The following is a 26,635-nucleotide window of genomic DNA, read 5'->3' on the forward strand; positions in this document are numbered from 1 at the left end:
TATGTATCAAAGGATACTATGAAGAGAGTGAAAACACACACAATGGGAGAAAATATGGGCAAAGAATTTGAATGGACAGTCTCCAAAGAAGATGTAAAATGGCCTGTAAGCTCATGAAAAGATGCTTAGATCACTAGTTACAAGGGAAATGCACATTAAAACCACAATGAGAGAGCATTTCATGCCAATTGGGATGGCAATAGTAGTAGTGGTGGTAATAGTATAAACAGATGATATCTAGTGTTGGAGAAAATGTAGGGAAATCAGATGTCTCATACATTGCTGGTAGGAATGTAACATGGTGCAGTTGTTTGACAGTTGTAAAGCAGTTTGACAGTTCCTCAAAAAGTTAAACAGAGCTACCATATGACCTAGCAATTCTACTTCTAGGTCTAGATCCAAGAAAACTGAAAACATATGTTAAAACAAAACCTTGTGCAAGAATGTTCATAGCAGCATTATTTATGATAGCAAAAAAAAAAAAAAAAAAAGGAAACAACCTAACTGATGAATGGATAAACAGATGGTATTTCCATACAGTAGAATATTTTTCAGCCATAAAAAGGAATGAAGTATTAATACATGCTATGACATGGAGGAGCCCTGAACATATGATGCTAGGTGAAAAAAGCCAGACATGAAGATCACATGTTACATGATTTCATTTTTTTAAATGTCCAGAATAGGGAAACAGATAGAAAACAGACTCATGGTTAGCAGGGAATAGAGGAAAGGAGGAATAAGGAGTGACTGAGAATGAGTATGGGGTTTCTTTTTAGGGTAATGAAAAATAGTGGTGGTTGCACAACTTTATGAATTAACCCACTGAATTAGACACTCTAAAATGGTAAATTTAAAGGTATGTGACTTACATCTCAAACAAAATCCTTGATGAAACCCAGGCTCATTTTCATGATGTGCAGAAGATCATGGTTTAGATGACTTGAATCCATTTCAACTTTTGTAGCAAGCCTTAATGCATGTTAGAGGCTGGAGTGTTTCCACCAAGCAGGTGAATCTGGGAGAGCTTTTTTTGAAAGCTAGAAATGACGCACAGGCATTGCATCTGGTCTTTCTACCATGAACACATCTGGATTTTAAAATTTATTATGTTTTTTAAGTGGCAGAGGCAGCAGAGTCTTCAGGGTCTGGTGTTGAGAGCTGTACCCAAAACAGCCATTTTGCTGGCATCAAATGCAGGTGAAGTTGTGTGGCCCTGTAGTCAGCTGCTGTGGCATAGCTTCTGGATTCTCTGGTTTCTGACTGTGGCAGAGATGCTGGCTTCATTGGAGGGTCATTTGGAAGGGATTGCTGTGAGGATCACTCTTTAAAAGTCAGCCTAGAAGCTGCTTATAAAGCCCTTCCGATGATCTTCTAAGCCTTTGTTTCTTTAAACGTGTTTGTTTAATCTAGTTAAAATGATTTCTTTCAATGCAAGCCTGATGGATGAACATGGTGTATGAAGCTTCTGCCAACTTCCTCCTGTTGTTTTTCTTGGCCCCACACTTTGTGTGACAGTGATATCAACGTGTTATTTCCTCCACATACCCAGCTTCTTGATGCCTCTGTGCCTTTGTACATGCTGTTACTTCTGCCTGGATCATTTCATTCTCACTTTTCTGTGTAGTCACTTTTAAGCCTCAGTTTAGACTTATCTCCTGGAAGTTTCTTGGAACCTCTCCCACCCACTGCAAGTCTGGGCTGGTGCTCTTTCTCTGTACACCATTATCCCCGTAACACCATGTTATGTTGTACCACTTTAAAGTAGAGACTGTGAGCACCTTGAGGGTAGAACTTCTTCCTGCTCTTCTTTGTTACCTTCTAAAAGAGCCTGGAACATTATAGCACCCACCTATGCTTGCTTTTCAGAATTGAATTTATTATGCCTTTGAATTTTCATATTAATTTTTATGTGTAACATTATGTAAGAACTAAAAAAGTTAAAATGCTTGAATCTTTGTAAGGGAAAAGATAGTAAGTTGGGGCTCTATTTGTAAGTCCATGATGGAGTATAATTATTTCTCTTTTTTAAATTGAAGTATAGTTGATTTATAGTGTTGTGTTAGTTTCTGATATACAGCATAGTGATTCAGTTATACATACATACATATTCTTTTAATACTCTTTTTCTAAATTTACCTCTCCAGGGTGATTTAAGGACCCATTACAATGAGAAATATTTCCACAGAACTGTGAATGTGAAATTAGGGCATACCTTAATCTACTTACACAAACAGTAGTATATAATACATTGAAGAGATCTAAGTTTAAAATTTTGTATGATTTGATGATTAGATGGAAAACACATTCCAAATTACCATTAATTATTGTCAACTACTAGTTTAATCCCACATATATATATTGTTATATTTTATGAATATAATCATATGTATGTATACATCTGTTTTAGCGAAGTATTTCAAGTGTTAAAGATCTACAGTTTGAAGACTGGTCCTCACCAAGTGTTACCGTGATGGAAACTTTAGAAATATGGCAGAAGAGTAAAAGCGAGGGAGATAGATTTTTGGTCAGTAGTATTTCAGAGGGTCGCCTTAATCTGTGAGTGGACACTGAGTCTGTCTTCTGTATACAGGTTTCAAGTTCTGGATTTATCAGAAAAACAGATAAAGATCAAATTAGGAGAGCTCACTACTCAAAATACGGGATGGTATTTTTAAATAATAGTAAGTTAGGAAGATATGCATTAATACCATACTGTTTATGAACTTACATTTCTTTGGAAGCCTATGTGAATGTTTAGGGAAATGTGGGAAGACAGGCACACTCAGCCTTGATGCTCTCATTCTTTGTGGGGCACTTACCGAGTTCAGTGTCAGATGCATTCTAATAATTCCTTAGTGTGAAATTTCATTGTAGTCTTGTACATACATATGATTCATTTTCTGCACTTCTCAATTCAATGTAACACTGATTATTACCACTTTAAGGCATATGATATATGTTATATTTTAGCTTTGTTTTTGCAAAAATTAGTTTTGTTCTCTTTTCTTATTCAAAAAGCCATGCATATTAATTATTGAAAAAAAATTTTAAATGGAGACAAGAAAATCTGTAATTTTTCCTTCCAGAAAAAAACACTTTTAAAGATTCAGTGCCTGTGCTTCCAGACACTTTTCTATGTGTATAATTTTATTTCCTTATAAAATTAGAGTTACACAAAACATTTTATTCTTTTGGAATATATGAGTAAGAGCTATCCATGTTAACATTTTTGACAATTTTATGGTGTTCCTTTAAGTGGATTACCATGACCTATTTAATTAATCCCCTATTGCTTGACATTTAAAATTTTTTCAAGTCTTTGAAAGTATAAGTAGCACTATGATGAATAGAATTGTAATTAAATCTTTCCACACAATCTTTACTATAGTCTAAGAATAAACTCACTAAACTGAAATTACTAGGTCAGAGGGCATGATTATTTTAAAAGCTTTTGATATATATTACCAAGTTTCCCTCCCCAAATATTCTATCATTTATGTTCTCATCATGAATGTTATTTCTCTGTATTTAAACCCACATTCACTAAAAGTATCTTTACAAATTTGATAGCCAAAAATGTTGCTTATCTCTTTGTGGGTCTTTAAAGATACTGTCCTTTTGTTATATACTGCATCATGTTTCCAGTCTGTAATTTGTCTTAAGTTTGTGAGCTTTTAAAGAATAGATTGTCAAACATATTTGGTTTTTTCTCATGGCTCTTAACCTTGGCATCATGCCTGGGAAGTGTATACAAATACTCTGCAGCACAAATTAATATAGCAGTTTATCTGTGTTTTCTCCTATTACTTTTATGGGGATTTTTTTTTTTTTTTTTTTTTTTTTTACGAATCTGTCATTGAGGGGGAGAAATAAGAGGTAAATGTGTAAGTATTTTTTATTCCTCAAATGTTTATCCAGTTATCTCAACACAATTACTGAATAAATCATCCTGTCCCCACTTATTTGTTCTTTTAAAAGTTAAACAGTAATTTATTTATTTAAAAATTTGCATTGTGTTCTATAAAAACATGCTGATCTAAACATTTAAGAATCCTTCTGTGACTGCAGTAAAAATGCGAATGCTATATTGGATAAACTCTCTTAATACCTTTTATAAAGGAATCAAGAATTTCTTTATAAAGTGAAGATGTGGGGCACAATTATAATATCACTGCCAGTGAGGGCCCTCTTGGTCATTTTGTCAACCTTTCTTCAAACCTAGGCTTTCTTGGAAGATTCAAAATCAAGATCTGCTGCATTAAATGGCATTAGAAAAACGTTTCCTAGTTGCTCCCTAATTGTGAAAGAATACTGAAAGTATTGCACATTTAAAAATTGTACATGGTTTATCTGTTTATTTAGTAACCACTTTGAAAAACAGAACATCACTGCTTTTGCACTCCCCCCAAATTTTAATACCGTTAAGAAAATTGGAAATGCCTCCTAAATCATTGATTATTATAAAAGGTAATAGAACAGAGATTAATTCACTCAACAACTAATTAGAGTTTCTTGTTTTACCTTGGCAATACTGTGATTTTAAGAAATGTAGAGTTGGTCATTCAGATTACTAGGATGTATTTCTCATTATATATTTGGTCTTAGTCCACTGTTCCTGGTTAAGAGCTCCCCCAAACCCTTGAAATTTCCAAGTGTTGAGAGTGATAAAAGTGTCTTTTGGCATATTAAGGAGGTGATTTTTGAAATGCACCTAAGGTTGGGGGCTGGTTGCCAGTGGAGCCAACCTTGTGTTTAGAGGGTTAGAACTTTCAGTCCTACCCTCTGACCTTCAGGGAGGGGAGCTGGAGTTTGACAGAGCCATTTCTGTTTAATGAAGCCTCCATAAAACCCGAAAAGGATGGGGTTCAGAGAGCTTCCACATGGAGTGTTGAGAGAGTGGTGGACTTGGAGAGGGCATGGAAGCTCTGTGCCCTTACCCCATTCCTTGTCTTATGCATCTCTTCCAACTGACTATTCCTGAGAGATACCCTTTTATAAAAGCCGACAATCTAGTAAGTAAAACGTTTCCTAGTTCTGTGAGCTGCTCTAGCAAATTAATGGAACTCAAGGAGGGGGTTGTGGGAACCTCTGATCTGTAGCCAGCTGATCAGAATCACAGGTAATAACACAGGTAACAACCTGGGCTTGTGACTGGTGTCTAAAGTCAGCAGGTTGAGGGTGGGTGAGTGGTGGGGACGTAGGGAGGGGGCAGTCTTGTAAGACTGAATCCTTAACCTGTAGAATCTGATGGTATCTCTGAGTGTAGGTAGTGTCAGAATTGAATTGAGTTCTCAGACACCCTGCTTGTGTCTGGAGAATTCCTTTTTGGTGTGGGGAACCTGCCCTTCCCCACATTGGACTTGGTACCAAGAACCTAGTTTAACCTTTATGCATATAGAAGAGCAAAAACATTAAATTATCTATTTCTCAAGAGTAATTGAAGCCGTCATTGAATTAAGCTTAATTTGGTAGTGTTAGAAATTACTTTTGAACAGAATAGAGATTTAATCAGATGTCTAATGGGTCTAATGGTATTTTGACGTCTAGCATTCACTTCTAGGAATTTTACTCTTCAAATAGCAAAGGTGCTGAGAATATTGGCACATATGAATGAATGAACAGAAAGGAATATGAAAAGGAAATACATGGTGTGGCATAAAAAAATAGGATGGACACTTCTCACTTTTGGATGGTTAGAGCAGCCCTTCTCACACTTCCTTGTTTGTATGAGTCATCCTGGGATCTTGATAAAGATGCATATTGTGATTCAGAATTTGAGATAAGCCTGAGAAGCTGTATTTCTAACAAGCTCCAGGTGATGCTAAGGGTGCTGGTCCATGGACCACACTTTGAAGGGCAACAATTTAGAGGAATTTGAATTCTTTCATCTCTACAATTCTGAACTTAACCAATAGTAAGAGATTAATCATTTACTTTGTAAAGAGATCCGTTGAGTTTAATTTTCCCAGCTGTATTTCTGTTTCACTGTGTAAATCATCTACACTAATATCCAGAGTCTTAACCCTCAAGTAAATTACTTACTACCTGAAGGTAATAAGAAAGGTGATAGTGCGTTCTCAAATTTCTCCAGGCAGAAATGTTAGAAATGCAGTACAGCCGACAGAATTCCAGTAGTGCTGAGCAATAATGATGCAAGAGAGACTTGTGCAGTCTCTGACTTTGGGTAGAAAAGACCAGTCACCATGGAGTGTCTCTGCAGTAAGCTTTCGAAACTACGTGAGAGCCACTTCAGATTTGCCAAGAGTTTCTGATTTGCGTGGCCATCCTTTGGTTTGTTCTCTAATCTATGGTAATCATTATCAGTGTGTGCCAGAGGCTGTGTGGAGTGAGAATGTGTGTGTGTAAACTGACAGTTAACTTAAGGATTTTTTTTTTAATAAGGCAAATGTAACCAACTAAAGAAAATTACAACTTTGCAGATTTCTACTTGCAAGGAGGTTAATGGAAGACAGTAAAGTTCTAGCCCTAGATTTGCTATTAACTAACTATATGGTCCTGGACAAGTCACCTTACAACCTGGGCTTCAGGTCCTCATCTATTAAATGAGCCAGTTGGGCAAGATGACCTCTAGTGTCTTTCAAGTCAATAATTTCACTAAAAGGGCTTAGTATAAAATCTAAACTTTGGCTTTGAGCCTTTCATTTTCATAAGAAGTTAATATATTTCAGATGTTATAACCAGAGGGCCATGTTTCTAAATAAAAAATATGTTTTCTGATTGTGAAAAATTGTCTGTAATAGGAACAACCTCCTTTCTTTTGGCAATTGTAATTATAATTTCCTTTCATATATAGTAGATTCATTTTTTATTCTCTGACTGCTTTCACTATTTTCTCTTTGATTTGGTATAATGAAATTTCATCATTCCATATTTAAATATAGAATTTATTTTTTTTATTCTGATGTTAACTCATGCTTCTAGTACATGATGATTTATATTTTCCATATGTTTTAGCACATTCTCATCCATTATATTTTCAAGTATGATTCCTCACCTATTCTCTATTCTCTTCTCGTAGAACTCATTAGATCTTCTTGTTATGTCCTCAGTCTCTGAGCTGATTTCACGTTTCCTGTCCTTGTCCTGACGCAAAATATAAGACCATGTAAGTTATGTTTTCTGTTCTAATTTAAATCTTTATTCAGTTGTTTCTAGTCTGTTTTTAAACTTACCTATTCAGTTTTTCTAATTTCTCAAATTTCTATCTGGTCCTACTTCATATTTACCCATGCTTTCTTCATCTTTCCTGTTCTTATTGTGTCTAGTTTTTCATACACTTCTTTCATCATTTAAAAGACAGTGTTACAGTGGACCTAGAGAGTGTCATACTGAGTGAAGTGAGCCAGACAGAGAAAGACAAATATTAGATGATATCACTTATATGTGGAATTTAAAAAGTAATACAAGTGAGTCTATATACAAAAGAGAAATAGACTCATAGACACAGAAAATGACTTGTGGTTACCAACAGGGAAGGGGAAGGGTAGATGGATAAGTTAGGATAAGAGATTAGCAGATATAGACCACTATATATAAAATAGATAAACAAGGATTTACTGTATAGCACAGGGAGCTACATTCAATATCTTGTAATAGCCTATGGTGGAAAAGAATCAGAAAAAAATTAATATTTATGTATAACTGAATCACTTTGCTATATACCTGAAACTAACACAATATTGTAAATCAACTAGAATTCAATTTAAAAAATTTTTAAAAACATTGTTAAACTAACAGCAAATTATCTGAAAAAAGAAATACAGAAAATGATTTCATTTAAAAAAGTTTCTTACACAGTTTTTCTTTATACATTTTGCCTTTGCATGTACACGTAAGCCATCACCATTCTAAGATTTGAGAAATACTTTTCTATAATCTAGCTTATTTTAAAAATGGCTATTTAAGTTTTAAGAAGTAAATGTTTATTTTGGTATATTGTTAGATAGGAATCTGTGTTAGTTAGGATCCAGTTCAGCTACATATAATAGGAAATCCCCAAATAACAGCATCTTTAAAAAAAAAATAGAAGTCCAATTTTCTCTCACATTAAAGAAATCCAGTAGTTACCAGTCCAGGGTTAGCTTCAGGAGCCTAGTTGCTTTACAACTCACTACTCTGCCACTCAGCTTTACTCATATTAATGGTTACAAAATGATTGATAAGGCTCCAGTCATCACATGTCCAGCCAACAGAATGGAGAAAAGGAGTAGGGTAAATTTTTCTCATTTAAGAAAACGTTCCCTCTGTCATGGAACTAAATTTTTTCAACTGTTTTGCTACATCATTTGTTTAGAAGTAATGTAACTGTGGTACTACTCTTCTTGCTGTCTCAGTTATTTCACCTTCTAAATGAGGATTAGAGTAATACTTACCTGAGGGTTGTTACTAAGATTAGGTATTAATGCATATAAAGGTTTTAGAACAGTAGTACACAAATGGTAAAGCTCAGCATCGTTTTTGTTGAAGCTGGACTAATGCTTTATTATCATATTATCCTTTTACTTATTATATTATCATGAATAAGAAGCATACTTGTAGAAAGCTTAAATAATATTCCCAGGGAGACAAAGTAGTAAAGTATTCTAACCAAGATTCAAACCTAGGTCATGTCCATCTTCCTTCCATCCTAATAATAGAATTTAACATTTATTTTGTGAATATCATGCTCATGATACACCCCTCATGGAGCTGGTGGGTTTTGAAGTAAGTGTTTAAGAGTAGCTAAGCTTAAGTAGTAAGAGAAGGGTATATTTCACAGCCACCTGGTGGCTTTGAAAATAGGATTTTAGAGCTCATGTACTGAGAAATTTTGAAATGTGTTCATCTGTCCTTTTCTTCTTTCTTTTTACCTGTCATACAGAGCTACATAATGCAGAACAATAAAAGTAGACTTTGAAGCAATCCAAACTGAGTTGAGCTTAAGAAAATTCCCCAGTAACTTTGAGCCTGAGGTTCCCTGTTTATAGAATGAGCATAAGGAACCCCACCTCATGACACAGCGGTGAGGAACAATGAGGTGAAGGATGTGAAAGTGCTCAACCAAGGTAGCCAGCCGCTCAGTTGCCCCATTTCTCTTTGTGTTATTGTGAGCAACTTTTGTCAGTCAGAATGACAACATTAATTGCAGCAAATCAAAACCTTTTAAAATCCCTACTCCACTTGCCCTACACAGGCTGATGTACTAACATTCAGTACTCCACCTGCAAACCAAGTTGAACTGCCATCCTCATTCGTGACATGTTCATTCACTAGCCTTTCACATCATCTGTTCCCTCTGCTTGGAATGACCTTTCTCCCTTTCCTTTCTACTTGGAAAGCTCTTAGTTTTCTTTCAAGGCTTAAGTCCAATGTAATGTCTTCCATGAGATATCTCCCAGGCAAAATTAGTTGCTTGTTTCCCTGGGGTACCACAGCATTTGAACAGACCTCCTCTTCTTGCACTGTGAGCTCTCACAAGGCTGTGGCTATGGCTTATTTATCTTTGCATCTTTCCCTAGTGCCAATCAACAGTGACTGGCATATAGCAGATGCTCATAAATGTTAGCTGCATGTGTGTGTATATGAATGAATCCCCAAACCAAGGCTTGCAGACATCTGGTTCCATCACATCTGCTGCAGGGCAAAACCAGAAATGAATCTCCAGAAGAGCTCTTGACAGCAAAGTTGTTATCTTATACTCTTTCATTGAAAGCTTTCATTTTGTTGTTGTTATAGCTAGTGAATCCGCATTGAGGCAATTATCCCTGAGTGAGTAACTTCAGGAGAATAGCTTATAGTCTCTAGAAACCACAAGGAGAAAAGAAAGCGAGCGATCTGAGAGAACGCTTGCCAGAAAGTAGAAATTTAAATCCGGGAGGAGCAGCTTCTTCAGGGAAAGTAGGAAGAATTGTACATTCATAATGGAGAAATGAGGACCTTGACTTCTTGTCATAACTGAAAAAACATTTCATAAACCATAACCTCCAAATCATTTGCCAGAGTTGAAAAAAAAAAGGTCAACTGAAAATACCAGGTGTTTGATTGACACTTTGATATCTGTAATGCTCTGAGATTTCATTCTCTTTGTTTTTATGTGGTTTAGGAAGTGACCAGGGTTCTTTGACTGTATTGATTCAGTTGTTTAATTCAGTGAGTGTGTATCCATCATAATCTATGTACTGAGTGCTGTTCTGGAAGCAATAGACATATATTTCAGAGGAAAGAATTGAGATTAAAAGAAGAGCAAGATCCATTACTCCCTTTCCCAGAATCCCTACTAATGGTGGGCTTTCTGGCACTAGTCACTTTCCTGCCTTGAGAAATTGCAGGGGGAGCTGAAGGATTACTCAGACAAGCATGGTGATAAATTTGCTGCAGCAGTAGGTTCCTAGAGAAGCTGTTAGGGAAGTGTGATACTCTTTCATGAAAGGCAGTATGGAATGTTACTTCCTTCTGATTTGAAAATACTGATCACAGAGGTGTTTAAAATTTGATTATGAAGTTGGTTTCAGTGTTTATTTGTTCTTCTTTCTACTGTGGTCATGGGAGGTGAGAAGGATATAGAAGAAAAGAGAATGATTTAAAAAAAAAATTTAAGCTGTTTCAGAAGATGACTTAAGTTTGTTTCTGTAATTCTCTTGGGGGAAATTCTCCAGACTTTAACAATTTTTCTGAGAGCCAGGTCAAAGGGTCTTGATCTACACTCAATGGACCAATATTTAGTGAATATGTATTGTGTACAAGGCATTAAGCTAAGGGTTATTGGGTAAAAAGACATGAAAAAAGATATCTAAAGGAGCTTACCAATTAAGAAGGAGATAGGACTGGTTTGAAGAGAGCAGATAAACATTGCAGGGTAAGAAATTAAGGTAATGAGAGTAGACTATGCTTGATTTCCTGTATTACTTCATAAGTCATGCTCTTCCAGTTCACATCTCTACTGGCACTGTAATTATAAGCTCTTTTTGGAGAGCAGCAGGTAGTTAGTTTGGCTGGAGTATGGTTTATGTTCAGGGGGTTGTGGATTGGTTGGGCAGAAGCAGGAAAGGTACCTGGGGATTTCCAATTCCAGGTAGGAGAGTCTGCACTTTAATATTCAGTGGGGAATCTTTGAAGGTTTGAGCAGAGCATTGCAGTAATTGCTCTTGTGCTTCATTAATTGTAAGCTGGCAGCTTGGAGTAGTGTGAACTCATTTTTAGTTGCTGGAGCAGAAGACGGTGGAGAAACTGTCACAGTTATCCAGTTAAGATGTAATGAAACCATAGAACAAACAAGGTCAAGGGACTCAGGCAAAGAGCTCTTAGACTTGATACCAAAAGAAGATCCATATAAGGAAAAATTGATAAATTGGATCTCATCAAAATAAAAAAATTTGCCCTGTGAAAAATCCTATTAAGAGGATAAAAAGACAGACTACAGAATGGGAGAAAATATTTGCAAACTACACATCTGACAAAGGACCAGTATCTATGATATATGAAGAACTCTCAAAACTCAGCTGTAAAAAACAAAAAAAACAAAGCCCAAATCAAAACCAGTCCATTTTGAAAATAAGTAAATGACATAAACAGATATTCACTAAAGAGGGTATTCAGATGGTAAATAAGCACACAAAAAGACATTTGGCATCATTAGCCATCAGGGAAGTGCAAATTAAGCCCACAGTGAGCTGTCACTACACAACTGTAAGAATGTCTAAAAGAAAAATAATGACAACACCAAACATTGTCGAGTATGTGGAGAAACTGGATCATGTGTCCACTGGTGGTAAGAATGTTTAATGCCACAATCGCTGTGGAAAAGAATTTGGTAGTTTCTTATAAAACTGTGTGTATAACTAACATCCTTCTAAAAGTTCAGAAAAATGATACTTCCCTAAAAATGAGCAGTAGAAAAGTATTGAGGTCAAATCCTATATAGAATTACTCAAAGAAAAAAGGCAGTCAGGGGCAGAATAACATTCCTACCAATAATGAAAGCACGCTGTAAAGACATGCTACAGAAATATTTCTATAAGATTCAGTTACAAAACAAATTAAGAGAGGTTAAAAAAATTATACAAGAGTTGAAAGAATAACATAAATCAGAATTAGAAAAATTCAGAAATGAAATGACAATTTGAGAATGATTAGAAATAAAATAATAAAAATAATAATTTTAGAAATGAAGATTAGAGTAACAAAAAATACATTAAATAAAAGAGAAAAGATGGAAATTTTTTCAATGTAAGAGAGAATGTAAAAACAGATAAAAGGAATTCAAAAGAAAGTTATAAACATAAGCAAAGAAGATCCAACACATAGATAAGAGTCTCTGAAGAAGATACCAGAGCAAAGAAACAAATACTAAAATTACAGCTGAGAAATTCTTGCTGAAATAATTGAAAATGAGTATTGAAAGAATAAACTTTATACCTGAAAATACTGACCTAGAACGGCCAGGATAAGACACATTCTGGTAAAAATTACAGACATTTAAAGAATGAGAGAAAAATCCTTTGGAATCTAGACAACATTAGCATATTATGTGTTAAGAGAAAGAAAATTAGATTATCCCTAGACTTTCATAGTGATGATATATGCTAGAGGAAAATGGACAGACATATTAAAGATCTTCAGAGAAAGAAAATGTGAGCCAAGGATTTTATATCCAGAAAAACTGACCCTCAGAAATGTAAAAAATAAAGGCAGTGATTGGCATTGAAGAATTCAGGGAATATTGGCGGGTAGAGTCTAGCTCAGTGGTAGAGTGCGTGCTTTAGAGTACGTGGGTTCAGTTCCCGGTACTTCCATTAAAAGAATAAATAAATAAACCTAACCCCCTCCCCGAAAAAAGAATTTAGGGACTATTTATTGTCCCCCTGACCGCTCATAAGAAATCTACTAAAAATTTTGTTTCAGCGAGCCCTTCCTAGGATTCCACTAGAGAATGACTTTGGACAACCGAAATGACTAGAGAGGCATCTACATAGGACTGGTGGTGAGCATTAAGCAGTTATTAAATGAGGGCCGAAAGGGAACATGTTACTGTGTAATGACTGTATGATTTGACAATGTAGACTTAACATAACTATAAAACAAATGTAGAGGAAGGGGGTAGCATTTACAAAACCAAACCAAACCCAGAACCCCAAGCCAGAACAATAAAACGATTTAGACAAGTGTTTCAGTAATCATAATTGGTGGCAGTGTTGGTAATCTGAGACTGACGTCTTAAAAGCCCCTTTTCTCTCTCTCACACGTGGCAGCTATCCCAGTTCTAAACTCTAAAACCATCTGCACATCACTTTATTCTTTTTCCTGATCTTCCTGTTCTCTTCGTTCTTTCAGCTGTTATTCTGTTGATGTTACCTTGTGGCGTTTTCCACGTTTACACGTATACACTTGTAAAATGGGCAGATCCTGAATTTCTTTTTGTGCCTTTTTAAGTTTTGTCAGATGAGATCAAGGTGGAGGATGAAGTAAGGTATCTGGAGTCACTGTGGTTCTCTTTGAGAGTTCTTTGGTAGAACAAGTAGCTTTTCCTCAAGGAGGGAGCAGCAAGGCTCTGGGCTTTCCTGAAGCTGACTAAATCTTGTGCACAGGAGCTTACTCTCCTTGATACTTCACTGCTACCAAATCAGGCCTTGCCCCTCAAAGAAGTAGCAAAGAGGGTCGCTGATGAGAGCGAAGTTAAAAAGCAGAATGATAGAACACAGAAGCAGCCAGCCTTCTGTGGCACTGAAGAGATGAGATGACATGTTTGTAAAGGGAGTCAGAGTGGTCTTCAAATGTAGTTATTGTTACTAGTAATTTGGTAGATAGATGCCCTGTTCCTTAGTACAGTGTACACTGAAAACGATCTCCACATTACCCCTACTTTTTACTAGGGTAGTGGTATTTCCTAGTCTTGGTTTATGTGTATTCCTCAATTTTTTATCATATTCCTTCATTTTTCTACTATAAAGTCTTCAAATTTAAAAAGACACAATTTTCAATTGATAATACACTCTCCCCTAAAATAGCTGCACTTTAATCTTGATCACAATAGTTGACAAATCATTTAGAATGTTTGTTTTATTTACTAATATGGTCAAAGGACAGGAAAGGAAATCAACACAAGAAGATATGCGACTAGCAAATAGAAAACAGCAAAAGAACAGTCATTTCAATGAGTGATTTTTGAAATGAGAATTAAAATAATGATTATATTGGTTACAAAAATTCCTAAATAATTATTTTGAATGAATGAAGTATCAGTTAATATCTAATAAATGAAAGAAATTAAAGGAATGGTAATATCCACTGAGAATGAGAATGTGGTAAAATACATTGGCAATGATAATGTGTCTTTTGTTTGATTGCTTTTTACCAAATGAAAATATCTTTTTTTTTCTTTTTTTTTGATTATAGAAATAAATATTTACATAGAAAATTCAACAAGGCAGAACTTTATAAAGGGAAAAATTAAAATGATCCCGTATCTCTCCATTCGGAGGAAACTACTGATGACATTTTGGTACATATCTTTTAAAACAGCTTTCTCCAAAGATAAGCACAATGTTAAACTTCTACAGTAATAGTATACATGCTCCTCTGCAACCTGCACGTGGAGGTACCGTGTTTGATTTAACCAACCATGTAAGTGATGGGCTCTTAGCTTCTTTGCATTTGCTAGCTATAATAAACAACTCTAAGATGAATGTCCTTGAATATAAACTCATCCACACTTGATAAAGCACATCCTGGAAGAAATTACATTATGAGTAGATTGTCAAACAAAGAGTACATAGGTTTTACATTTTGGACCATATGAGCAGAATGTATTCTAGGAATGTAGAAACTTGCATTCCCAGTAATTGCCATCCATTGTTTTCTCACACCCTCTCCAACATTTGATATTGTCAATAAATATTTTAAAAAAATTAACACTGAGACATAAGAAGTTTGATCTCATTGTTTTATCATACATTTCTTTATTTCAGAGATTCATTATTTTTTCACTTCTTTTTTTGCTATCAGCATTTTTCTAGTTGCCAGTTATCTATCAATCCATCTTACTAAATCTTCAGTAGAACTGCTTGCTTCTTATTTTTCACAGCTAACTGTATATTGGGGATATTAAGTCTTTGCTATGTATGTAGAAAGTATTTCCCTAGTTTATCATTGCTTTTTAATTTGATTTAAAGTATTTTAAGTTTTTTTTTTTACCATATGTAGGTTTTAAAATTTTGAGTAATTACCAATACTTTCCAGATTTTGTTGCATGCTTAAAAAGACATTCTCCACCCATATTTAAAACAGAGGATAGGGAAAGGATGAAGAAAAGTGGATAGATGGACAGGCATTTGACAGTTTATAAAAGTAGAGGAGAGATCTACTCAATTTATATTCTAATCAAATCACAACAAAACAAACAACAATAAAACAATACATTCTGAGCCTATCTGGTTAAGGAGACTTGAACCTATTCTGGGGTAGTATGCAATCACTACATGGAGAAATGCTTTTAGTGATTTAGCAAATATTTAATAAGTACCAGGTATGGGGCTAGGTTTTGATTCAGAGAAAAAAATATATTGATTCCAAAAATAAAGTAAAATTGTCCCTGCCCACAAAAAGCCCATGAACTGTAATAGTCGTGTATGTGCAAGAGACCAGAGAAGGCCAGAGCCCGCCTTCCTTCTTGCTTATTCTGCTTCTTAACCATAAAATAAGTAACTGGTAAATGCTAGAAATCCTAATTTCATTTAAAAAACACATATTTTGATTTTAAAAATTGTTTAAAAGAGCAAACTTCCTTCCTATGTATCTGTATTCACAGCTACCTCCCTGTAAGAAGACACTTAGGCCTTTGAGTCACTGACTGGGCTGTAATGGCCAAACCTATAATCATGTTTTGTAGCAGGAAAATGTTTTCAAAACATCTGCACTATTTAACCAGCCTACGTGTTCTGTGAAAAATATTTGTGAATGCTTCCATCAGGAGGTTCTCACTTAATTGAAATAATGGATGAAAATATTTGGCTAGTTTAACTCTGTGTTTGTGTATGTGTGTGTTTGAATGTGCATATGCTCAACTGTAACAGTAGAATTTTATATATAATTACATTTTTAAGTTAATACACTTACTGTATTTACTATTAAGGGAGAATGGAAAACATTAAGAGTAGAAACTGAGGTCTACTTTATATTGAGAAAAATAATACTAGTCCCTTATTGTTTAGGATTTTTAGAAATTATTTCCCCTTTATTGTTTAGTCTTCACAAAAGCCTATGAAATAAGTATCAATATTTTTATTTTACATAATGAAACAGTGGGACTCAGAATGATGAGGTGACTGAAGTTCCTCAGACGAAAGCAAAACTGCAAGTTTCACTGCTGTTTCCACCACACTGCAGCTACTCCAGTGCTAAAGGCCTTTCTACCCTGTAAAAAGAGGAACTGAGAGTTAATTTCCAAAGATCTGTGGGTGACTCTGATGAGACCCTAGCCACTTACCATGGCTTCTGCTTGCAGAAACTAAGCTCCCTCTTTGTCCTGCTTGACTTAGCTCATTGTTGTAGGGAGGACGTGCTTCGGAGTCAAATATCTGGGTTTGAATTCCATTTCTGCCATTTATTAGCTGTGCATATTTGGACCTAGACTATTTTCCTCATCTTCACCTAGGAACATTGGCAGTGATGATACTTACAGGGGAGAGTTGTTGAAATATCTCTGGCACACAGTGGGTATTCAAGAATCATTCAGAAAGACATTACCTGATCTCTCCTGGGATTGGTGTCAAAAGTTACAAAATGATTTGGGAAATTCAAGGATTATAAGAGATGGAACCCTGTTCATAAATGCAAGAGACAATAGTCAGTGTTGAGCCCTGTGTTAACCCACGTGCAGAGAATTGACTTTTGGCCATGGTTACACTCATCTCTTATCTCTGACCCTCATATAGACATATGTCCCAGGAGGCATTATATTAAGAAGATAAAAATGGGGGAGCCTTGGAAACAGAGATGTGGGAATGGCTGAATTGTTTTAGAGTGCTCTAAATGGATTTTCCTAATTCTTTTTTTTTTTCACCCTTTATAGCTGATGGTGTCTGTGTCTTCAAATGCTCACTCAACAGGGACACTGAATGTTGCCTTGTGGGGAAGGAGTCCATCTTAATTACTCTGGGCTACAGCAGTGCTTTACTGAAGTTTGAGTCTCATGCAGGTAAGTTTTGTACTTGTCCCAACCCTTTGGCTTTTCCAAAGGCAAGTCTTCTGATTGGTTGGGTTTCAGCAACATGTTTCTTGATAGGAGTTGCCATCAATTGAAAAAGTGATTTAAAACTGGTTCTGGTGCTTACTTGAAGCCATGACTAGAAAACAGTCAGCCTTTTCCTAGATCATGAGAACATTTGTATTCTTGGCTCCCGGTTTTGTTCTCCTTCATCCAAAGCTGCAGAAGAGGACACCAAGGATTATCCATATCTTCACCACTGTTGTTGATTTTCCTTGAAGATGAAGTTGTTAGCTGAAATGTGATTTTTCAGTTTGAGTGTCAATGATTTCATTCTGTTTTTGTGTTTGAATCATTTGTTCAGCGCTCTTAGACTCTGGACAACGAATGTCTAGCAACAGGTAAACTAAAATACAACTAGAAGTATTCTAAGAGAAGACTCAGAGGCACCCTGAAAGAATTCCAGCCACTGGTAGGTGGGGTTGGGTCACAAGGCTGTGGGCTGCAGGATCCGGATGTCCCAGAGCTGGTATTGGCCTGCTGATGAGTGGGCCTGGGTCCTGGGGCATCTGGCTCAGGGGTGAAAGATGGCCTGGAGCTTGTATCAGTCTGCTGGTAGGGGGACTGGAGCCCAGAGGGTCCCAGGGCTAGTGCTGGCTCATCAGCGGGGGAACCAGTTTCCTGGCTTTCTGGCTGCAGGGCCTTGGGGGTCCCAGAGTTGGTATGTCAGCCTGCTAGACAGGGCCAGGGCCCAGGGTCTTTGTCTGCAGGGCCCTGGGGGTCCCAGGAATAGTGCTAGCCCACCGGTGTGTGGAGCTAGGCCCCTAGCCATGGCCCTTCTTGTAGACAGGTCCAGGTCCCTGGGCAGCTTTGGGCTCAAGGGGTCTGGGACTCCTGAAAATAAGCCCTGCTGGCCTGCAAAGTCATACGTTCTGGGGGCTTATCTTCCTGGTGCAGAAACTCCCGGGCTGGAGAGCACAGTGTGTGGCTCAGACCACCCACTCTTTGGGGAGAACCTCTGTAACGTAATTACCTCTCTTCTATACGTCGCCCACATTGGGGTCTGGGTCTTGTGTAAACTGCGTCTTCACCCCTCCTACCTGACCCGTTGTAGTTCTTTCTTTATATCTTTATTTGTAGAAGATATTCATTTTCATTATCATGCACACTGAGACTATTTCCAGGTTTGGGCTATGATGAATATACTTGTACCACATATTTTTTTCATTTCTCTTTGATCAACATCTTGGAGTAAAATTGCTGGGTCATAAAATAAGTGTATGCTTAGTTTTATAAGAAAAAGCCAGAATTTTTTCCGAAGTAGTTGTACCATTTTACACTCCCACCAATAATGGGTGAGAGCTCTAACTGCTCCACATCTCTACCCACATTTGGTCTTTCAGTCTTTTTAATTTTTTTTCATTCTGATGGGTATGTAGTTGTATCTCATTGTGGTTTTAAGTCACATTTTCCTGGTGCCTAATAATGTTAAGCAGATTTTCACATGGTTATGAATTAAAATTATTTGCCTGTTACTAACTAGTTATTTATCTGTGGAGTTGCTGTTCTTTATATATCCAGGATACCAGGCATGTATCAGATACGTAATTAATGCGTGTTATCTCCTAGTCTGTAGCTTGCTTATTTATTTCCGTAATGATGTCTCATGTTGAGCAGAAGCTTTAAATTTTAATAAAGTCCAGGTGATCATTCTTTTTTGTTTAATGCATTCTGTGTCCTAAGAGTCTTTTGCCTCAACTGTTGAATGATTTCTATTATATTTCCTTTTAGAAGTTTTATAGCTTCAGATCTTGTATTTTAGGAATATCATCAATCTTAATTATTTTTTATTTGGCATAAGGCATTGGGCCAAAAATTATTTTTAGACCATAGGGATATCCATTTATTCTAGCTGTTTGTTGAAAAGACTTTTGCAAGTCAAGTGATTATATATAGACTTGGTCTCTTTCAGAGCTGTCTGTTCTGTTCTTTTGATTATCCTTATACCAATATCACATTGTCTGGATTATCTTTCAGGTGACACTTGAAGTCAGATGGTTTAAGTCCTCCAACTTTGTTCTTTGTCAAGATTGTTCTAGATGTTTTTGGTCCTTTGCATTTCTATATGCATTTTATAATTAAGTTGTCAATTCTACAAAAGTGCTTGTTCTGAGTATGATTGAGATTGATCAGTTTGGTGAGAATTGTCATTTTAACAAAGTTAATTGAATTTTAACTGATTTGCAAACTTATACGTTAGATTGCCACCATTTCATGAATGCTGACAGAAGACACAAGACTCCTGGCGCAGAGATAAGAGACTATTTTAGATTCTCAGAAAAGAGCAGTAGCCAAAGTGTCAGCACATTGTCTCCAAGTTCCCTGAGCCTCAGCTCTTCCAGGCATGCATCTCTCAGGAAGATAAGATGGGTGCCTGCCCATGCAGTGGGATGCGTTGCAAGAGAGGAAAACTGAGCCCGGGGAACCTACCGTTTAACAGCAGGCGGTAAGCAGGCTTGCTCTTTGTGCCAGAGGAAGATAGTACTTCATACCTCATGGTTGCTTGCTGTGTACCCCACCCTGAGAACTAGCCCAGGTGGAGAGTGGTCAGTGCCGGTAGGCCTGGCATTCTTAGCTTACACGGTGAGGCATAGTTGAGTCCCATCAAGAGACACTTGGAGGAGTGTTTCCCAGCACTTTTTCCTCTTTAAGAAGGAGGGAGATTTTCTCATTTACAAACTCCAGAGAATGATAGCATAGGAAACTTCATTCATAGGTCAAATGAAATCAGACACAAACACATACTTGAACAACTTTTGCAAGAAAGACATTTATGGACAAGGCATTTTAGAATTTCTTCTTCAGCTAAGAAAAAAAATAGTATTAGTAGTGTACGACGTTCTCTAGGCAACCCTCTTAACAAGGCAATAGGGATAAGTCTTGGTAAACTGTAGACCTAGTTATAGGTAAGTAGATGCTTCAGTCATTTAAGGTACCTAAAAAATGGAGACAGACAATACCGAATGAGGACGAATACCAGTCTCTCCGTGCTTTTCATTTGTTAAAGGGGACCAGATGTCCATTAGACAGAAATAACCCAAATAGGCTAGAGGCAGAAATAAAACCAGATATGCAGATAGCAATGAACAAGAAATAATTTAGAAACAGACTCTGGGTGAGGGCACAGTTGCTACCTTAGCGCAGTTAGACTCACCCCAGCAGTCAAGGAAGACAGGTCTGGACCCAAGGGGCTTATAAGGTGCACTTCTCAGACAGTGCAGCTTAAAAAGCTCTGTGTGAGGATCTTGGTGGCTCCCTGTTAAAAATCTAACAAGAAAAGCTTAATAAACATTTTTGGAGTGCAGGGTGGAGTTATATCCTTAATAATAACACATATATGAGGAAGTCCTGCTTTCACAGCAACTGACTCCCAGATAAAGGCTATATTTGTATGTCAGATATGGCAGCCTGTAATTCTTTTGTGTGTGTGACTTTTTATTTTATTTTTAATTGTGGTAAAATATGCATAATTTAAAATTTACCATCTTAACCTCTTTTAGGTGTACAAGTCAGTGGCATTAAGTACAATCACATTGTTGTACAACTATCACCATTATCTGTCTCCATAACTCTTTATCATCTTGCGAAACTGAAACTCTGTCTCCGTTAAATAATAACTCCTCATTCCCTCCTTCCCCACCAGCCCTGGCCACCATGATTCTACTTTCTGTTTCTGTGAATTTGACTACTCTAGGATACCTTATATAAATGAAGTTCTGCAATATTTGTCATTTTGTGACTGACTTATTGCAGTTAGCATAATGTCCTCAAGTTTCATCAGTGTTATAGCATATCAATTCTTTCCTTTTTAAGGGTGAATAATATTTCATTGTAGGCACATAACACAACTCATCTATCCATTCTTCCATCAGTAGACACCTGGGTTACTTCTACCTTCTGGCCACCATGAATAATGCTGCTCTGGACATGAGTGTGAGACTTTTTTGATGGGGGAACTCTCTATTGCTTTTGGCTCTGTAGAGGTGCCCAGGAATGAAGAACATATATTTTTCACATGAAAATGTGCATCATTAATTTCTGCACAGCATCATTTACTTATGTTACACACTTAAGACTGATTTTCTCTGATTAACTTGAGATTTCTTTTTCTCTGGCAGATTTTTTTCTTCAAAGTGCAAATTTTACTGTTATTCCCAGTAATAACATGTATTAAACACAAAGCATTTAAAAAATCTATCATCTCAATTCAATCCAGTCAGTATTTATTGATCACTACCTGTATGCCAAGTGAGTTGCTCTGGATGAAAGACAGCCTTGGACTCTCAGAGAGCTTAGGTTAGAGGAGGGAGCAGATTCATGAGCAGGCAGTATGGTGCCATGTGAGAAGTTCTGGAATAGTCTCTTAGTGCTGTGGGGACATTAGTCAGGGCACCTACCTCAGCCTTGAGGGTAAGGGAAGGCTTCTCAGGGAAGAGACTGTTTAAACACTGCAAGAATGGGGTTTAAAAGAGCACACTGGGTGACAAGATTTAGGGAGAATATATAGAACGAGGAAAAACAAAGACCTAAAGGGGAACCTTAAGGAACCACTGACATTTAAGGGCAGAGAACAAGAAGTGTGGAAATGAGATGGAAAGAAGCAGCCAGAAAGACAGGAGAAAACCAGATGAGAGTAGTATTGTGGAAATCAAAAGCACACTTCAGACAGGAGGGAGGTTATCCAGATCTCTCTACAGAGAGATTGAATGGGAAAAGACTTAAAGGTATAGGTTAGATTAAACAGAAGGGTCATTAATAAACTTGACTAGGGAAGTTTCTGTGGCAAGATTTAGGATAAGATTGGGGCACTGGCTCAGAGCCATTGATTTCTGGGTGAGGGCTACAGACCAAAGATTATCATTTTTCTCCTCTCTACCAAGACCTCAATAAAATAACAAACCCAGCAAAAGTAGAATGAAGAGAATGAAGAAAGGACCATCAGGAAGTGCAAGTTCAACAAATTCCTAGAAGATGGATGATCAGAGAGAAAAAGCAGTCACTCAGAATCTCTGAGTGGGCACTGCCAAAGAAGGGAACCCCAGGGCTCCAGACTCAGACAGTAATATGGAGGCTAGAGGTGAGGAAAGGGGAACCCGATGGGATTAACTGCATGTCTCTCTCCCTAATGATGGTATTGATGGGCTCTCTGCAGCCTCTCTCCTTCCTTCATCCCCGTGCAGAAAATTCTCCAGGCATTTTACCGCCAGGGAAAAACCAGAGGATGCCTGTAAAGAGACTGAAGAAATGGGAAGAGTTTCACTCTAATATATGTGCTTCCACTTCACAGAAAAGCTACCATCGCTCTGGCATGTGTAGCCCCCTCTCACTCGCATCCCAAAGGGCAGAGGTGGGCACCCCTCCCACTAATCCTAAAACATGGCGTAGCAATTCCTATTCCATGTATACAATTTGCAGACAGCCATTCTATTTGGAGGTGAGACCTAGAGGAAAATGAGGCTTTCTTAATAAGTTAAATATGCACTACCCTATGACCCAGCCAGTCCATGCCTAGATATCTGCCCAAGAGAAGGAGAAACATTATATACGCAGAAAGACTTGTACAGGAATTTTCATAGCTTTATTTACAGTAGCCAAAATCTGGAGACAACCCAGGTAGATATTCATTAGCAAACTATGCCATATCCATACAATGGAAGGCTACTTATTAATAAAAAGAGATGGATGACTGATGAACTCATCTGTGTGAATGACTCTCAGAAATTTTAAATTGAGTGAAAGTAGCCAGATACAAATGAGTCCATATTGTATAATTTCATTTATGTAAAATTCTGGAACAGGCAGAGTTAATCTGTAGTCACAGAAAGTTGATCAGTGATTATCTGGGGCTAGGAGTTAGGGTGAGCTGGAATTTAAAAGGGCATGTGGGAACCTTTTTTTTTTCCCAATGCGACTTAACAGTATATGCTTTTTTATTTTATTTATTTTTATTGAAATATAATTGACATACAACATTATGTTAGTTTCAGGTGTGTACTGCACAATGATTTGACATTTGCATACATTATGGAATGATTACCGTGTTAAGTCTCGTAACCATCTGTCAGCATACAAAGTCATTACAATATTATTGACTGTATTCCTTATGCAGTATTTTACATTCCTGTGGATTATTTAGTTTATAGCTGGAGGACTGTACCTCTTAATCTCATTCACCTATTTTTGCCCCACTTCCCACCTGCCTCCATCTGGCAACCACTTGTTTGTTTTCTGTATCTCTGAGTCTGTTTTCATTTTGTTTTGTCTGTCTGTTTGTTTTGTTTTTCAGATTCCATATATAAATGAGCTCATATGGTTTTTGTCTTTCTGTGACTTATTTCACTTAGCTTAATACCTCTGTATCCATCCATGTTGTCACAATGGCAAGATTTCTTTTTTATGCCTAAATAATATTCTGTTACATATACCACATCTTCTTTATCCATTTCATCCATTGATGCACACTTAATTGCTTCTATATCTTGGCTGTTGTAGGTCATGTTGCAGTAAACATTGGTGTGCATATATCTTTTTGAATTAGTGTTTTTATTTTCTTAAGAGTAAATACACAGAAGTGAAATCACTGAATTAGATGGCAGTTCTATTTTTAATTTTTTTTGAGGAACCGCCACACTGTTTTCCACAGAGGCTACACCAATTTAGAATTCCACCAATGGTGCATAAGTGTTCCCTTTTCTCCACATCCTTGACAATACTTGATATTTGTTGTCTTTTTGATGATAGCCATCTGACATCTGAGAGGTGATATCTCATTGTGGTTTTGATTTGCATTTCCTTGATGATTAGTGACGTAGAGCATCTTTTCATCTGTCTATTGGCTGTCTGTACGTCTTTGGGAAAATGTTCAGATCCTCTGCCCGTTTTTTAATCAGGTTGTTTGTTTTTTTGATGTTGAGTTGTATGAGTTCTTTGTATATTTTGGATATTAACCCCTTATCATATGTATCATTTACAAATATCTTCTCCCTTTCAGTAGGCTGCCTTTTTGTTTTGTTGATAGTCTCCTTTGCTGGGCAAAAGCTTTTTAATTTGACATAGTCCCATTTGTTTACTTTTGCTCTTGCTTCCCTTGCCTGAGGAGACAGATCGAAAAAAATTGCTAAGGTGTCAGAGAGAGTACTGCCTATGTTTTCTTCTAGGAGTTTTGTGGATTCTTTAATCCATTTTGAATTTATTTTTGTATATGGTATGAAAAAGTCCAGTTTTATCCTTTTGCATGTAGCTGTCCAGTTTTCCCAACACCATTTATTGAAGAGGCTGCCTTTCTCCATTGTAAATTGATCATATAATTTGGGGTCATTCTGGGCTCTCCGTTCTGTTCCTTTGACTGTGTGTTTGTTTTTGTGCCACTGTATCTTTTATTACTGTACCTTTGTAGTATAATTTGTTCTTTCTCAAAATTGCTTTGGCTTTTCAGTGTCTTTCATGTTTCCATACAAATTTTAAAATTCTTTGTTCTAGTTCTGTGAAAAATGCCGTTGGTAATTTGATAGGGATTACACTGAATCTGTGGATTGCCTTGGGTAGTATGGTCATTTTAACAATATTAATTTTTCTAAGCCATGAGTATGGTATATCTTCCCATTTGCTTGTCTTCAGTTTCTTTCATCATTATCTTACAGTTTTCAGAGTACAAGTCTTTAACCTCTTTGGTTAGATATATTCCTAGATATTTTATTCTTTTTGATGCAATTGTAAATGGAATTGTTTCCTTAATTTCTTTCTGATAGTTTATCATTAGTGTATAGACATGCAGCAGATTTCTGTATATTAATTTTGTATCTTGCAACTTCACTGAATTCATTTGTTAGTTCTGATGGTTTTTTGGTGGAATCTTTGGGATTTTCTCTGTACAATATCATGTCATCTGCAAACAGTGACCATTTTATTTCTTCCTTTCCAATATGTATTCATTTCATTTCTTTTTCTTATCTGATTACTGTGGCTAAGATTTCCAATGCTATGTTGGATAAAAGTGGTGAGAGTGGGCATTTTTGTCTTGTTCCTGGTTTTAGAGGAAATACTTTCAGCTTTTTACCACTGAGTATGATGTTGGCTGTAGTTTTGTCACATACGGCCTTTATTATGTTGAGATATTTTCGCTCTATATCTGCTTTGTTGAGAGTTTTTATCATAAATGGATGTTGAATTTTGTTAAAAGCATTTTTTGTACTGAGATGATCATGTAATTTTTATTCTTCAGTTTATTAATGTGATGTAGTATGTTGACTGATTTGCAGATATTGAACCATCCTTGCATCCCTGGGATAAATCCCACTTGACTGTAGAGTATGATCCTTTTAATGTTTTATTGAATTTGATTTGCTAATATTTTGTTGAGGATTTTTGCATCTATGTTCATCAGTGCTGTTGGCTTATAATTTTCTTTTTTGTGATGTGTTTGTCTGGTTTTAGTATCAGGGTGATGCTGACATTATAGAATGAGTTCAAAGCATTTCTTCCTCTTCAATTTTTTGGAGTAGTTTGAGAAGAATAAATGTCAAATCATCTTTAAATGTTTTGTAGAATTTACCTGTGAAGCTGTTTGATCCTAGACTTTTGTTATGAGTTTTTAAATTACTGATTCATTTTCATTATTGGTAATAAGTCTGTTCATATTTTCTGTTTCTTCCAGATTCAGTCTTGGCAGATTGTACATTTCTAGGAATTTATCCATTTCTTGTGGTTGTTCATTTTACTGGTGTATAATTGTTTGATAGTCTGCAGTTCTTACTGGGTAACAGTTGAGTCAGTTTTTTAATTTTAATTTTAATTTTTTAGTTGGTTTATAATGTGTTCATTTCTGGTGTACAGCATAGTGATTCAGTTATACATATATACATATCAGTTGAATCACTTTTAATAAAATCAGGAAATTCTTGTCTTTGATCATCTTTGAAATGGCTTATCTCAGCATGTAAATGTTTATATTTTTTGTAATTTGTGGATTTCAGTAATTCAAGGCTTTAGGAAATGGAAAATTTTTCTGGGATATGTAATTAGACAGAACTAAGTTAAGAGCAAAATGTCATTTTTACTTTTTATACTATAAACATTTAACCTGTTGTCTTAATCTAATACACCATCCACTTGAAGGAGAGTTTAATCGGATCATTTTACTAATGAGGAAATTGAAATTCGGAGAAAGGAAATCAGTCACTTTCTCAAGATAATAAGACAATTAATTGACCAAAGATTTGAATCCAAAGTTACCTACTCCAGAGCTCATGTATTCTTCCCACATCACCATGCATCCTTCCCTAATGACTTATATTTTTAATTTTAGGAGAGAAATAAGCCAGTGAAAGAATAATGTGCAGTTGCACAGTAAGATTGAATGGAAAAAACCTTTCT

General features: G+C 36.4%; 1 protein-coding gene across 4 annotated transcripts in view; it reads left to right on the top strand.

The window, feature by feature from the left end:
• Positions 1-26,635, top strand: part of LOC102512851 (histone-arginine methyltransferase CARM1-like) — a 269,788-nt gene that overhangs the window by 76,368 nt on the left and 166,785 nt on the right. For all 4 annotated transcript variants that reach the window (XR_004319182.1, XR_004319183.1, XM_032477758.1 and 1 more), the window contains exon 2: positions 17,069-17,194. Coding sequence is in view for 2 of the 4 variants with exons in the window: in XM_032477758.1 (XP_032333649.1) it covers positions 17,069-17,194 (126 nt within the window). In the remaining 2 variants the exon portion in view is untranslated. The remainder of the gene's footprint in view (positions 1-17,068; positions 17,195-26,635) is intronic.

This window comes from Camelus ferus, chromosome 4 (genome assembly GCF_009834535.1).
Source record: "Camelus ferus isolate YT-003-E chromosome 4, BCGSAC_Cfer_1.0, whole genome shotgun sequence".
Lineage (NCBI taxonomy): Eukaryota > Metazoa > Chordata > Mammalia > Artiodactyla > Camelidae > Camelus > Camelus ferus.